We start from the raw sequence: 16,706 nt of genomic DNA on the forward strand, positions 1-16,706 counted from the left end.
CTTGCTATTCTAAAATCGTTGTGTATGCTATCATCAGCTTAAAAAATCAATACAAACTATGGAACGCTGAGGCTTTTATTTTGAAAGTGTCAGTAAGACTTATTTCAAAGGACTAGCATAGTCCCATTTCCAACAGTGGGTGAACTCCAATAGTAGTGTAATGCCCAATCATGCAATGATATATAGTTTAAAACGTAAAGGCTTTTATTTTGTAGAACATATTTTGTCTTATTTTGAAAATCCAGCATGGTTGTCCTTTCAGGTCTGGGTTACTTTCATTAGTTACATAGAACCTGCTTTCTATTCTAAAATCATTAAGTATGCTATTATCAGCTTTAATAATCACTAGTAACTATTAAAGATTGAGGCTTTTATTTTGAAAATTTCAGTAATCCTTATTTCAAAGGGCTCATCTGGTCCTATTTCCTACACTGGATGAGCTCCAACATTGGTCTGAAGCCTAATGCTGCAATTTTCTATATTTTAAAATGTAAAGGCTTTTATTTTGTAGAGCATTTTTGTCTTATTTTGAAAATCTAGCAGGGTTGTACTTTCAAGTCTGGGTTATTTCCATCAGTCATATACAACCTACTTGCTCGGCTGAAATAATTGTGTATGCTATTATCAGCTTTAAAAAATCATTTGTACATATGGAAGGTTGATGTTCAGTGTAAAAAAAGGCTTTTATTTTGTAAACTATGTGTAGGTCTTATTTTGAAAATCTATTGTGGTTGTCAGCTATGACTGACTTCTTGTGATCACTTATGGAAGCTTCTGCCCTGAGCTTAGCCTCAGAGCCAGTCTCTGTCAGAGGTTACTTAAGTTCACTGGCAGCTGTGTTCTGTTGCTATGGTAATTAATGAGCGCCCAACAGCTGCAGTTTCTCACTCACGCAGCACCACACTTTGTGTCTCATCATGGCCTGGCTTTATAACATGGTGGCACATGCTCCCGAACTACTGCCCATAACTCGGAAACCGTAAGGGCTATCAACGTCATTCTTGGACCGTTTTTCTCAGAACGGAGAGGGGAACAAGAATATTAACAAATTTTTGTTGAAAATATAATAATAAAGGCAAAACACTAGGTGAAAAAAAGGGAAAAATGGAGAAAAACACAAAAATGCCTGAACATGCTCTCGAACAACGTCTAATACCTCGGAAACTATAAGGGCTATCAATGTGATTCATGCATTGTATTAATCAGCAGGCCCTGGTGAAAAATCATGGAGCTTCTCAATTTTCTACAAAAATCTGGGTGGGAGGTGTGACCCTGTGAAAAAGTGGATAATTCTGACCATTTTTAACCAGAGTGAAGGTGAATTTTTCTCTCTCAAACAAACCTACTTCACGAGAAAACGATAAAAGGTATCCAAATAATTTGTGGACCGTAGGTATCAGCAGGGACGGGTGAACAATCCTGGATATTTTAATGTGTCTACATAAATCAGTGTAGGAGATGTGACAGTGTAGAAAAGTGGATCATTTTGATATTTTGAAATTTCATGCGATTTTGGGAAGGACAGTTTTGGTACTCCTAAACAAACCTTTTTTATGACAAAATGATCAAATGTATCAAAATAATTCCGTCACTGTGAGTGCCAGCAAGGTCTGAAGATTAATTGGTGCAAAGCTCATGTCTCTAACTTGAACGGTTTAGGAGCGGCGACGATTCGAAAACATGTGAATTTAAGGATTTTTTGCTCAGATTTTTTCTGAAATTCCTATAGGTTTTCCATTCAGGCTGTGTTGACTTTGCGTTGCTCCCGGGCGTCGTGCATGAAATCTGTTAGTCCCACATTAATGAGGGTGACATTTTCTGAATTGCAAAAGAGCATCCTACATGTTGATACCTAATTTGTGCCAGTAGAGTGAAAATTGAGCGAGTGAGGAGAGTTTGTTTGTTCTTTCTCAGGTTATTCAAAAACCTAGAGCATACACTCTACCAACTGACGAATTCCGCCATAGGATTACATTATAAAATGAAAAACGTCAAAAATCTTGCCTAAAATTTGAATCGCAATTGTAGAAGAACCGTAATAGAAATCAAAAAGCTGAATCATTTGAAGATAGCTTAATGTCTTGTGAACATTTTAAAAGTTGAATGATGTTTCTAGCTGAAAGTATGCAGAAGTAGTAAGCTGTGAAAAAGCACAAAGTTTTAGCTGAATTTTGCGGAATGTTTATGATTTTTCATTCATTTCAATGGGCCAAAAATCGGCACAAAAAGCTGAATATTTTAAAAAGTATAAAAAGTATTAATACCAAAAGTCATAGCCGTAATGTCCTAAATGAGCTGAACATTTTAAAAGTTGAATGGCTGAAATAGCACAAAGTATGAAGGAGGAGATAGGTGCCAAAAAAAGTGTTAGATATAGATAATAATAAAGAGAAACAGGATCTCTATACTGTGAATGCCTTCAGCATTCACACAATAATGATTCAGGGAAATAAAATTATTCTATGATGCACAAAACCCAAAATAAAATTAATTGAGGATTATACATTAATTTTAAAATAGTTTGTTTTACTGAAATAGATCAAAATACACCAACATCACACTTTTTTCCACATTGGGGCCAGAGATAGTCCACCAAGCAGGTATAATGCTAACATGAAACAAAGCTGCACAAAGCACTTACAATGAAAACCCAACTACATTGGCTTGTGAATATTTTAAAAGCTAAACTTGCAGCATAATTTTAGTGAGTGGTGGGTGTTATACAAAAATGCTTGCCATCTTACATGGAAACAAGACGGTGGACCATAGACGGTATAAAACATGTCTTTGTTGTAAATATCTACCAAACAACGTGACAGTTCAAATTATGAGACACCAATATTTGTTGAGATGGCCTAGTCAAAGTCATGATACGGCATTTTATAAATATAAGAGACCGTCTCATGATTATGACTTGGCTATCGTAACCGTGAAATCACATGGCAATCTCATAACGTTGAGCAAAACAAGTCAAAATTAAGAGATAACAGTAATTTTTGGTTCTTCTATTTTTTTGGGATGGCTTCATGAACATCATGACCGTGCTTAAAAATGATGAGATATTATCTTCTTATAAGATGCAATTTTCTCCCCCACCACATAAATTGGCTTCCAGAAAAACCACCAGTGATTTTCCTGTTAAGAAAAATATTTTCAGAGAAAACCTCTCCAAATAGGTAAGCAAAATAATGTAGATAAGCATTTACATTAATATTCATTCATACCACAAAGACATTTAATGTGGTGTGAAATGAATCCCTACGCTCCAAGAATTTGGCATGGGGTGACTTTGAATGTTTTTTGTTTTTTTTTAGTTTAATGAACTAATCTTCACATCTTTCAGATAGAAATGTTATACCTTTCAATACTTTGATTTCCAAGGTTTTTAGATTGTAAAATCCCCTTTATTATAATAAAGAAACATCTGAATTTGTGGATTTTTTTATATATCTATTTCTACAATCAAGCTTTAAACATAAAACTAGAAACAAAGGAAGAAGGGACAAGGATGGAAAAGAGGTAGGTGTCCTTAGGACACAAGGAAGCAAAGGAAACACAAGGAAGAAAGCATACAAAAAAGTAATAGAGGAAGGGCGAAAGAAATAAAATAGAAGTAGGACACACATGGATGGATAGAAGGACAGGAGGTAAGGCACAAGGGAAAGAGGAAGACAGATGCATAAAATGAAAAACAGAAGGAATGAAGGTAGAAAAGAATGAAGGTAGGAAGAAAGAAATGAAGAATTACACTAGGGAAGAAAGAAATCAAGGAAAGGAAGGAAGGAAGGGCAGAGGAAGGAAAGAACTGAACACAAGGAAGGATAAAAGATTGTAACAAAGGATACAAGGTAACAAAGACAAGCAAGAAAGAATACAATGAGAAGGAACTTGGGAAGGATAAGAGGAATAAATAAGGAAAAGAATAGAGGTAAGACAACAGAGAAAAAACAATGAAAGGAGGAAGGATACAAAGGATGAAGAAAGGAAGGGAGAATGAAAAGAATGAAGGACAGGGAGGGCATGTAGGTAGGACAAAAGAAAGGAAGGTAGAGGGCAGCAAGGAAACAAGAAATAAAAAGATGGACACAAGGAAGAAATGTGGGACATGAGTGAAAACACAAGGAAGACTGATACATAAACTTTGAAATAAATTTGGTACATCTTATGAATTTAAAAGATGTTTAGTGATGCTTGAATAATAATGTTTGGTGTACTTCAATAAAAATACATATGAGAGAATTTGAGATATGAAAAGAGACCTGAACTGGAATACCTCAATGTCTTTATTGTAGCAGTTGAGTCCATGGTACAATGTAACAAACATCCATCCACGTTTAACACATTGAGATACAGAGTAGGATACAAGTACAGATGCGTGTGTTTGCATGGGCTTGGCGCTACACAAACAAGTGCCTGGTTAAAAATTGAAAAAAGCATAAAAAACACGAAAAAAGGACACAAGGTTGTAAAAAATAAAAATACAGCACAATAAAACCACTGTGATAAAACAAAATTTCACATTAATTTACTTTAAAAAATATTTTGGTCCAGCTCCCCTGCTCTTTTCAGGAGCCAAAGGAATGTGATTGTCAGACTGTTGAGCAGAAACATTAATCAATTTAATGCCCTGACAAATTGTTCATGTACTAATCAAAGCTTGTGCTGCACCAACGATACGAGCTACTTAAAAACACGTCAGAGAAAAATACTAAACTAATCACAGAATCTTTGTTGTGATTCTTTCAGGTTCCATTTCTCAGCCATTGGAAACGTTCTCATTGCAATCGTAAGGCGAGAGGTTTTACATAGTGGTAAATATCCTTAAACTGCTAACTCGTTACATGCTTAGGCAGCCTGAATTTTACGTTGCATGCCTGTAATTTGAGGAGTATTGCTTGAGCATAAGAGGCATTTAAGAGATTACTGTAAAGGCAGAATACTGAACTTAAGCCTTTTTTTGCACTTTTTCCATACATAACAGCTTCAAGCAGCAAAGGCACCAGGAGCATTTAAAGAGGAACGTAGGAAGATTTTTTTATTATTTTTTACAGTGCTGTGATAAAGGATTTGCCCCCTTGAGCTTAACTCGATTTTACTGGTTTTGTGATGCTTAAATGTTTTGAATACAACAATTTTTTTATATCAAAGATAACCCTAATAAATAAAAAATACAGTTTTCAAATGATGATTCAATTTATTAAAAAACCAACCGAGCCTTGTGTGAAAACTAACCGCCCCCCAAGCCTAGTAACTGACATGCTGCCATCAGGCATTTGCAATAACTGGTAATGAGCCTTTTACATCACTGTTCAGGCCTACTCTCTCCTTTGCACAATTGTTTTTAATGCTGCCACACTGGAATATTTTCAAACATGAACGTTTAAGGTTATGTCACAGCAACTCAATCAGATTTAAGTCTGGACTTTTGAGTAGCCTAGTTGAAAACCTTCATTTTTTTTCTTTGAGCCATTCAGACCATCATACTACCACCAGCATGTTAGACTGTAGGTATGATGTTCCTGTTCTTAAACGCTGTTTGTTTCAGATATAACAGGATGCACACCTTCCAAAAACCTCCCCCTCTTGTCTCATCATTTCACAGAATATTTTTTCAAAAGGTTTGGAGATAATCAAGATGTTTCTTAGAAAACACGAGCCTTTCTGTTTATTTTGGTCAGCACTTGTTTTGTTGGTTAATTTGTTTTTTCCCCATAAATAAATAATAATTATAATAAAAAATCACTATTTGAGAAATACATTTTGTATTTGTGTTTTAGTTTTGGTTCAGACTTTGACTAGACTACCTAACGTCCTCATTTTGTTTTCTTTGAGTTATTCAGAGTTGATAATGACTTGTTTTCTCATCTGTTCATAAATTTATTTTGATCAAATTTGTAAAGCTTTTGACATCTTTTAGCCTACTTCATGTTGTTAGACAGATTCTTTTAAAGTGACTTGATTCTACACTTCAGGCAGCAAAAGTGAATTCAGCTTTCTAAAAAAACTGATTAATCACATTTAATTATGGAAATAATCAGGGGAGATTTCCATTTTCACATTGGACTGCTGGTTCGAAAAAGTTTTCATCAAACATAAAATCACAGTTTGGAAACTGCATTTTGTACCTTTACTTAGATTTTCTTCGATAAAATTTGTTTTATCTGAAACAGTTAAGTGTGCCTAAAATACAAACGGAAGAAATCTGTAAGGAGGCAAAAACATTTTTCCCATTACTGTATAAAGTGATCAACAAAAGCTTTAAAAAAACACCTAGATAAGATAAACCACATTAAAACTTAAATTAAAATGACAAAAAGGATAATAAAGTCATAATGGCCTTCTGAATATTCAGCACTCTTTTCACCTTCATAAGTAACTGTCCGTTGGTGAAGAGTTTGATACTAAATAAAAATAAGATGAAAAAAGACTTATGAGCATAGAGATGTTATACATGATACAATGATACTCAAAACGTCACATATGCTAACTTATATTATTCAGACCTTTGCTCTGCTATTGTTAAGACTTAATACAAGTGGAATCAGCTAAAATCTAGAAGTGCTTATATTTCTATCCTGAACAGGTGGCTGTTGAGTATAAAATAGCGATGAGTGAAGCCGTCTCTTTAAATATAAATTAAAAACAAATAAAGGAGAGATAGAACGCCATCTTTGAGAGGAAGAGAGCTGGTTTCATTTGTCTCTTTGGAATGTGGGAACTTTAAAAGAGGTCCACTGGAGTAAAGAAAAAAAATCAAAATTTGTTGTCCTGATTGGGAATTTTTTGAGGGTATATAATGTCCAAATTTCACAGCATTGTTTTTATTTTCAAAGCTTAACCCATTGTGCAAATGTACTACGCTTGGCAAAAATGCAGCTGGTGTTTCAGTACAGTGCGAGGACAGCGTCTCTGGTCTTGGGGTCATTCCTCGATGGGATCTGGTCCTTATTTGGTTATTAGAAAAGCAATGTTCAAAGGTAGAATCCTGGATTGCCGTGGTCCCCAGCTTTAGTGACCCCTTTAAGACATTAGTGTCCCATACCTGGTGAAAGACAACACAAGTCTATCAGCGGCTGTGGTTAGGGTCCGCAGACAGGTGTGGGTTAACAGCATTGATCTTCTGACAGAGGGTAAAAAAATAAAATAAAATAAAAAGAGGGCAAGGAAGTGCTAAAGTCACATAGTTGCATGCAGTCAACATTTCCGTTCAGGGTGTGGGATAACACAAACAGTGGCATGTGAAAATGTATTCACACCCATTGAACTTTCTTCACATTTTGTCAAACAAACTTCAATGCGTCTTTGTTGGGTTTTATGGGATAGACAAATTACCACATAACTTTGAAAAGGAACAAAAAAAATAATATATGTTTTTTTGCACGGTGGCGCAGTTGGTAGCACTGTTGCCTTGCAGCAAGAAGGTCCTGGGTTCAATTCCCAACCAGAGGTCTTTCTGCATGGAGTTTGCATGTTCTCCCCGTGCATGCGTGGGTTCTCACCGGGTACTCCGGCTTCCTCCCACAGTCCAAAGACATGCCTGTTAGGTTAATTGGTAACTCTAAATTGCCCTTAGGTGTATGAATGAATGAGTGTGTGCGTGGTTGTTTGTGTGTTGCCCTGCGATGGACTGGCGACCTGTCCAGGATGTACCATGCCTCTCGCCCTTAGACTGCTGGAGATGGGCACCAGCTCCCCCGTGACCCACTATGGAATAAGTGGTAGAAAATGACTGACTGATGACTGTTTTTTTTTTTTTTTTTACATTTTTCATCAAGTAAAATTTGGAAAACATGGCGTGCATCTGTATTCAGCCCCCTACACTTTGATACCCATCAATAAAATCCAGAGCAACTGACTGCCTTTAGGAAAAACAAAACAATGACATGATAGTCATTAATTGTGCTCTTCTAGAGTTGGAATACTTTTGTTTTTAGGAAGGAAAAACATTTTTCTTTTTAATGCGTTTTAATATTTACTTTGATCCATTTGGGAGAGACTGATCAATACTATTTTGAGAATATACACAATTGATCTGTAAAAAAGCTTTTTCCTTTAGAAAATATGTGCTACTCTTTTTTAATCATGCACATAAAGACTCTACAAAATACATTGAAGTTTGTGGTTGTAACATGATGAAATTTGAAAATGTTAAAAGCTTCCAAAAATACGATATCATCAGATAAACAATGCTAACATTTAAAGGATTGCATGATTTCCAAATTGAAACACTCTCGAGTAAAGCTGGTTTCCGCATATGCTGCTAACTTGTGTGTTTTGCTGTGTCATACGTCCATAAGGTCCCGCAGCCAGCTCTGAATGAGAAATCCAAAATCTGTACAAATCCTCTGTCATCCTCTAAGTCATCATGAAATGGTGCACTAATCTGCAACATACCAGCCATTAATGTGACAAAACCGGCCTGGCAGGAGCTCCGCTTCTAACACTCATCGAGTCTAGAGCAGCAAAAGGGGAGCCGGGCAGGAGAGAAAAAGCTAAAAGGTTTGAGTGGCGCCACAATGGCTGCCAAGTGTGTTTATAGAAGCGGAGGGGAAACTGGCGGCGGCCGCATGCATGCGTGTTATTTCGTGCACTGAACAAGCAGCAAATTACATCGACATGTATAGAATCCATCAAGACCAAAGTTCTCGCCTGTCAGGCTGCAGGAGAGGAGCAGAAGTGGTGTTTGAGTGAAGGAAGGGAGGGAGGGGCGGGACTCCGATCTGATTTTAAAATAGCAAGCAATGTTTAGGTGGCATCCTAAAAGGCTGTGGAGTCAAACAAAAGGCCAAATGGCACACTGGAAAAGACTGCAGGGAGGGCTGTGGTGTGGCCAGTTTTCGGTTTAAGGACACATGGTGCTGCGTAAATCATAGCTCTGGTGACAAGTTAACACATGTAGCAAAAAGGTCATGTCTCTAATCTTCACGTGAACATTCAAGCAAAAAAACTGGGAAAAGTTAGTACTTTTAACATCAATGCACACTGCGACCCTCTTTGGCTAGAGAAGGTAAAGTGAAGTCTTTATAATAGACCCATTCTGTGGCTGTCCTTTAGATATCCGGTGCTCTGCCATTTTAGCAGGGTTTACAAGCTTAACTAAATAGTATTAGTCATTCGTGTCTTATAAAAATTAAACTTATAGAGATGAAACTGCCTGAACTGTATGCAGTCTAAATTTAACTGAGAAGTCTTAAGGTTAAAAAAGATAAAGGCTCAATGTTGGAACAGGCAAGTTTTACTATTACTAGGCGACAGAAAATAAAATATGACAATAAAAAGCAGCACAGCTTTATTTTTATTTCTTTCCTCTTCTATTAACAGTACTATAGCCACCCACCAGGGCAAATGTGTTACATTTTATTGTCTTTTGCTTATTTAAAACATTTATATTGCTTATATGTCAACAAGCATAGTGTATCCATAGACGGGCTATTTCAAACTTCCATTAATGTAAACTGCTAGTTCCTGCAGCTACAAGCTGTGCTGTAATGCTAACGCTAGTTTGTACTTCAACAGGACCACCAAAAGGAGTTTTAATTTCCGTAACACTGATACAACTAACATCTTTGCTATTAGGTATTTAGAAGGTTTAATTCATTTTTATGTAGAGTAAAGAACCTCTCAGTCATATGACTAAAAAACAATTAGGCATGCAGTGACAAGCCAACACTTGTGTCGTCTACCTAAGACTCACCGTTAGCGACTGATTTGGTCTCTCTTCCTCCTGCCATCTGGAAATAAAAAAAAAAAAAACATAAAATGAAGGCTATAAAGCAGTAAAGACATGGAAATTTAATAAAACAAACCTGTACAACTGAACAAAAATGCATCCACCTCTCATGGCATTTTTTTCCCAACTGACATCACACTGTAAGCTTGTAATGAGTTCACTAACCACTACATGGCTTCCCATAGCCCAGACCACAGTCTAGGACCCACAGACCACAGAATTCATTACTGCAGATGGGTGTGCTGTTCCCCCGGGTATGGCAGAAAATGACAGAGACAGTTTATACAATATCCTTGTCGCACACTTTTCTTTGTCTGCAATCAGCATTTGCAGTCTTACAGATTTGTGTCACTCTTAAATGATTCGGAGCATCATGGATATTTTACTATCAAAGAAAACAAAAATAAACAGTTTCAAATGATTTTATTTATTCAGGGAAAAAAAGCTATCTAAGCACTTCATGAAAAAGTAACTGCCGCCAAAACCTATCAACTCACCCTTCTTTGCATAATATTTTAATTGAGTCACATTGGAGGGTTTGAGCATGAAAGACCTGTGTAAAAATCAAAGCCACGGATTTCCATAGTATTTATATCTAGACTTTAACTACGCCACTCCAATGCCTTTATTTGGTTTTTTTAAGCCTTTCAAGATGGACTTGTCGGTGTGCTGCATAACCTGAGGAGCACCTGGAGTTCACAAATCAATATCATTCCCTTTCAGGACTTTCTACAAGACAGCAGAATTCATGGTTTCATCATCAATTACATAATGTCATCCAGGTGCTGGAGCAGCAAAGCAGCTTGTTCTTTGGGAACTTTGAAACGGGTCTTTGTGTTCTTTGCCTTGAAACAATTGATACCATTTTGTGTCTTTCTTATTGTGACTCTCACTGTGGTTCAGTGGAGTCCCAATGTCTTAGAAATAGATTCATTACCCTTTCCAGAGAGACATAGATTAGATCTTTTAGCCTGCTTCATGTTGGTCAGACCGGTTCTGATGAAGTGATTCCTTGATTCTACAGATCTGGCAGGCTATCATTAACTGATTGAGTTTTTCAATTTTTACTGTTAATTTATTATTTAAAAGGGGGCCACTTCTATTCTTACACTGAGTTGTTTGATGGTCTGAAACATTTAAGTGTGAACAAAGGCAAAAACAGGAGAAGTCTGTAAGAGTGGAAATACCTTCTATCTGTATGTATAGAGAATTAGGTGTAACCGTGTATCGTTTAATCCGATTTATTTTGAAATGATATTCCATCAGGGATTTTCTCATGAAAAAAAACTATACGTTTCACCAATTTTAGCAGCAAAACATTCAGTGAAGCTGAGCAGAGAGCTGTGATTTGTGGCCATCAGAAGCTAGAGCAATGATGTGACAAAGCCACCAATGAAAAGTGTGAACACCCTGCATTTGGACACCAGTCACCCTGTTAAAGCCTTTATAACAAGCTGCTATCTGGACCTGGATAAATCTGCTTTGTTGCGGGTGTTCAAATGATTAAAATAGGGCTTGATTTATACGATTGTCTTTTTCAATGAGTTTGATTCTCTGGAAAGTAACTCTTGTTTAAGTTACAATCAGGCCCTCAGCCACACAGGCACAAAATATCTAATTCGGCACTGAACCTTATGGGCCCAATTGTTATTACAAGTATAATAAGCAGTGGTGTCCAAACAAAGCAGAACACAATGCAGCTGTGCTTGTGACAGAACAAAACAGCGTGACAGCAGAGCGTGAGGTCATTCAGACAAGCGCGTTGAGGAAACGCAGATTAATTGCTCCTTTACCTCTCCAGGCTGATTCCAGATTGAATGCCGAGGTCAACTAGCTGTGAGAGTTCTTTGAAACAAAAACAAACGAGTGATTGTTACTTCCATTACTGCCATGGCAGGGTCAAAATAACATGAGATTCTGGCTCTTCTCCCTCCTTCTCCTCCTCCTCAGCAAAATATTTTCTTGAGTGGCAACAACTGGACGCCAAGGAAAAGCATGAAAAGCTTTCCAAGACCACAAACCACTTCATGGCATAGTTAAAACTCCATCTGGATGTTGTAATGCTCAGCAAGCTCATTTTCTTCTCCGATCTGGTACTCTAATCGCCCGGCTCATGTTAGACGTAGACACAGAATGAGGGGAGATCAATAACAGCTACCTTTGTTGGAGTGGCGCCTTTGTTTTCCCATAGACTCCTCTTGTTGGTGACATCAACGGGTTTCAGGTCCTGTCAGAGTGAATCAGAGAACAAAAGGCAGGGACAGAGCGATTTATCTGTGGTGCTCAGCAACTGTAGATCTGGTTGATTTAGATGGAGGCAACAGGGACAGATAGGAGGGAGAGTGAGGAGGAGGGGAACAAACAGCACCCTCATCCCTAAACCTAACATGGCTTACTTTCATCTGCTTTTAGGTTTAAATTATTCTCAGTTTTAGAATAATTTGTACACAAAGTCACCAGAATGTCCTGTTCTCTTGACCCCCTTACAGATTTTTTCTTTTTATTTATTTTGGCAACCTTCAAAAATCTAATATCTACAAATTCCAACATCTCACTAGCGTAATTACCAAGAAGTCTTATACTTTATGAATTTTGGCCCACTATTCTTTGCACAATTGTTTGAATTCAGCCACACTGGATGGTTTTTAAGCATGAAAGCCTTGTTCAAGTTTACGCCACAGCACCCCAGTCTGGACAAGTCGTCCAAGTCCTGAATAAGCAAATCGGACCCAGACCTTCACACTAATGCCACCAGGTGTGACTGTAGATTCGTTTTGAACTAGATGTAATGGGGCACTCATCTTCCAGAAAGGTTGTGCAACAGCATCTGAATTGGGTTTAAGACTTTGACAAGGCCACTTCACTGAGCCGTTCAAAGGTGGATGTGAATGTGACTTCTCATCTGTTTTTTTTACACTTTGAGATCTGTTAGTCTTCTTCATGTCGTCATACAAGGTCCAATATTTTTTAAGTCTGGTATTAATCAGCCCTGAGTGTTACTGAACTTAGGTAATCACAGATAATTCATAATTTAACCAAGGGGGTGATACCTTTTATCACATAAGACCAGGTTGGTTTGAAAACATTTCCTCCCTCAATACATGATTATCTTTGTCTGATATTTTAATGATCTGTAATATTTCAAAAGGGAGAAAAACAGAAGATATCTGTAAGGGGGCAAATAATTTTTCCCAGCTCTGTATATGCTTGACAGAGAACAAGATTTTTTCCACTATATGGTTTTATGCAAATGATTGTTTGCTATCGATTCTTAATAAACTTTAAGTACAACTCCTGTATGACAGTGACCCTAATGTCAACAATTTCCATCTGTATGTGGATGTTGAAGACAACTATATTTGTGGCCACCAGGTGGTGCCAAATAGATGACGAGCCCACCAGACTCAGATCCTTGCATCATTTAGACAATGGCGAAAAAAAAACCTGTCCTGCAGGAACAAAGCAGGCCTGAGGAAAGAGTCGGAGTCAGCTGAACTTTTTTATTGAAAGGGATTGATTGTAGCTCAGATGTTGCAGGGTGAAGGTTCTCTTGCGAAACTGAAAAAGAGTTCAACAAAAAAAAATCTTCTTTCTTTAACATGGTTGTTAAAGATGTAGACCATTTTAGTCTAGCTTCTTAGCATTAAAGCTGTAACTAAAGCCCAGAAACTACAGGAATCCCTCATGAACGAATGATCGTTTTTTTGGTTTCACACAACCCGCAGCAGGTATATTTTTCTTCTTTCTTTCCAGCATGAGGTCTTAGAGCATTTCTACCTGTAAATATTTGTATACATTTTTTGCTTTATAAACCACTGAATGCACTTCTGAGCTGTGCTTTAAATGTAGACTATTTCCTGGCAGCGACCTACCGTTGGCCTTCCTCCTGACGTCTTGCCGCTCTCTGGGGTTTTATTCAGCCAGTCGTTGATGCGGCCTGCCACGCCCGTCTTTATCACAGCTGCTTCCTGTTTGTACAAGGTCAAGGGTCAGCCAAGCTTGCAGGAATCACTAGTCATTCAACAGTATTTACACTTCTTGAACTTTTCACATTTTGTCACTGACCAAAACAAAGGAACATGTGATTGGGGAGGAATAGTATACCTTGCTATTAAAATGTGTTACAAATAAAAAAGCCCTATTTACCCTGATACCCCTGAATAAGATTCAGTGCAACCAACTGCTTTTAAAAGTCACCTAATAAGTAATTTGTCAATTTAAACTTTTTTTTTTTTTTTTTTCAAAATGCAATATGTGGTAGGAACAAAACACTGCCCCAAACCCTGAAGACACCATCTCTGTGGTGAAACCTGGTAATGGCAGTATTGTACTTGACTTAGACTTTACATCGGGGTGGAGGTTCACTTTCCAGCAGCACTGTGAGCCTTACTTGGAGTATGGCAATATCTGATTCTTTCCATTCAATCTGACTGAGGTCTATGCATTATGCAAAGAAAAATGACCCAAAATTTATTGCACGTCTCCAGGGGCGGGTTTTGACTGGGAGACCTAAAACGTTTTTCATGGTACTTTGCCAGAACCCTTGCTGTTTCTCATAAGGGTTCCACTGTGGAGTCTAAACCAGGGGAACTGACGCTGGTGGGCGACTCCTCCCACTGGAGCAGTGTCACTCAGCCACTGGGTGTGGAAGAAAAACTCCCACTGTGAAAATAAAATCCCTGATTTTAAGAAATAAAATTTTAACTGATGATTTGGTCACAGCAACTACACCTTTTAACATAAATAGAGCCACTACAAAGTCCATAGAAAATTGATTTTGAAAGGCTTGATGCAGTGAAACTGAATTAAAATCACTTGGAAGTCAGTGGAAGATTGTAACATTGACAGGAATTTAAAAAAACAAGCCTGAGAGATGTGTCCCAAAGGGTTATCACACACACAGAGCAGAAGGTGCCTTGTTTCTTAAATATCTGTGAATGATGAAAAAAGGTTCCTATTGTGAAAAATGGGCCTCAAATGTACAGAGCTGGTAGAGGCATATCCTAAAAGACCTCTAGTTGTTACCGCAGCAAACAGTGGTTCTACAAAGTGCTGACTCAGAGGGACTTAAATCAAACTCCACGGAAAATTTGTGTCCGTTTCCTCCCGCTTCACAATTTTGCACTACTTTGTATTGGTCTATCTCATATAACTCTAACAGAATACATTGAAGTTTAAGGCAGTGACATGAAAGTATGTGAAAAGGTTCATGGGTAATGAATGTATGTGTCACTATGTAGCTTATCTGTACAATTTTATAATTTTCTTTTTACCTTAAAAGGGCTTCCGCCACTTCCGGGTGAGCCGAACACATTGCCTTTCTCCCACATGCTCTTAATGTTTCGTACATCAGTGACCACTGGAAGATCCAAAACGGTGGAGCGAGGGGATTTGGACTCCTTGGTCTCTCGCTGTGTCAGGTGAAACGGGGATAGCAGCTGTAATTATGCCTCAGACATGTTTTATAATAAAAAAAATATATATATTTGGTTCCCATGCGTTGAGTTTTTGTGCCTTCCTTCTCTCGTATTGTCCCCGTGAATAAACCTTTTCATTCCCACGTACCATTGCATAGCAGTTTAATTCTTTTGGTTGCATTTGATTAAATTTAAAAGATTTAGATTTAAAAAAAATATGAAAGTGTTCAATTTTAATGTCTAGCATAATGAAAAACACACAAGGGCGAAAGGAAAAGGGCCCACAAAGAATTCATTCTAAATTTCAGGAGGAGGTAACATGAAGGGAGATGGCATATGCAACTCTGTAGCCATCTTTTAAAGCATTTTGGGTTTTATACAAAGAAATTCACTGACAAAAGAGCTACTTGCAGTTTGGCCTCTGTGAAATGGACCACATGTTTGAAAATAACCAAAAACAACTGACCTGAGCAGCTGAGGTGTACTGCTCCAGCCTGTTGTCTATCTTGGACACCACAGGAGAATGAGACGCCTTCACAGAGCTACAGAGATTATAAGCAGATCAAGCTCATTTCAATTTCATACAAAGATTACCTGAGGGAAATCAAAAAGCATTTTTTAAATGACTATTAGGGTAAAAAATCTATCAATCCAAACCAGCCCTGTGTGAAAAAAAGACTCCCCTCCCCCTATATTAGATAATAAATAAAAAAAGTGACTTCAGCTTCACTAGCCTCATCCAGGCCTGATTGCCATCAAGAAATCACATCATCTAAAGGTCTGCAGGCCTTGCCTCAGTCGAGATCACAGTTCATGATTCAGAAATAAGACACTGGGCCACAATGACATCTTTGGGAGAGTTCTACGTCCAAACCACTGCTGACTAAAAAGAACACAAACACACATCTCACTGTTTGCCAAAAAAACATCTTGATGAAAACTTCATATCAGAAAAGGAACATCTAACTGACAGTCAAACATGGTGGTGGCAGGGTGATGCCATGGGGCTCCTCTCCTCCTGCAGGACCTGGAACAGCTCGTCGTATTTGATGGAACTTTGAATTCTGCTCCTTAGCAGAAAATCTCGAGTAAGGAAGCCAGATCATCAGTTTGTGATTTATGCTGAAGTGCACCTGGGTTATGCAGCAGGAATCTAATCCAAAGCTCACCAGGAAGCCAACTTCTGAAAGGCCCACTAAAACAAAACAGTTGGAGTGGCTGCCAGCATAACACGTATACTAAAAAAACCCTTCCAATATGGCTGAATTAAATTCTACTAAAAATAAGGTTTAGTGGGGGGGTTACTGCTACACAGGGTCAGGTTGGTTTGAGAAGATCTTTTCATTTAATAAATGAAATTAACATTAGAATGTACACGGGTTGGATAATGAAACTGAAACACCTGGTTTTAGACCACAATAATTTATTAGTATGGTGTAGGGCCTCCTTTTGTGGCCAATACAGCATCAATTCGTCTTGGGAATGACATATACAAGTCCTGCACAGTGGTCAGAGGGATTTTAAGCCATTCTTCTTGCAGGATAGTGGCCAGGTCACTA

The 16,706-nt window shown here is 37.8% G+C and overlaps 1 protein-coding gene across 6 annotated transcripts in view; it reads right to left on the reverse strand.

Annotated features, from left to right (window-relative positions):
• Positions 1-4,265: 4,265 nt before the first annotated feature.
• Positions 4,266-16,706, reverse strand: part of cald1a (caldesmon 1a) — a 78,756-nt gene continuing 66,315 nt past the window's right edge. For 4 of the 6 annotated variants that reach the window (XM_047389597.1, XM_047389594.1, XM_047389598.1 and 1 more), the window contains 6 exons: positions 15,614-15,689; positions 15,004-15,141; positions 13,603-13,698; positions 11,889-11,957; positions 9,695-9,731; positions 4,266-7,042 (listed from right to left, as the gene is read on the reverse strand). In XM_047389597.1, the coding sequence (XP_047245553.1) occupies positions 7,029-7,042; positions 9,695-9,731; positions 11,889-11,957; positions 13,603-13,698; positions 15,004-15,141; positions 15,614-15,689 (430 nt within the window). In that variant the 3' untranslated portion in view covers positions 4,266-7,028. Of the gene's footprint in view, positions 7,043-9,694; positions 9,732-11,523; positions 11,576-11,888; positions 11,958-13,602; positions 13,699-15,003; positions 15,142-15,613; positions 15,690-16,706 lie in introns of all 6 variants that reach the window. The other 2 variants (XR_007042032.1, XM_047389596.1) reach the window with 2 other exon arrangements.

The sequence above is a fragment of the Girardinichthys multiradiatus genome, chromosome 17 (genome assembly GCF_021462225.1).
Source record: "Girardinichthys multiradiatus isolate DD_20200921_A chromosome 17, DD_fGirMul_XY1, whole genome shotgun sequence".
Taxonomy (NCBI): domain Eukaryota; kingdom Metazoa; phylum Chordata; class Actinopteri; order Cyprinodontiformes; family Goodeidae; genus Girardinichthys; species Girardinichthys multiradiatus.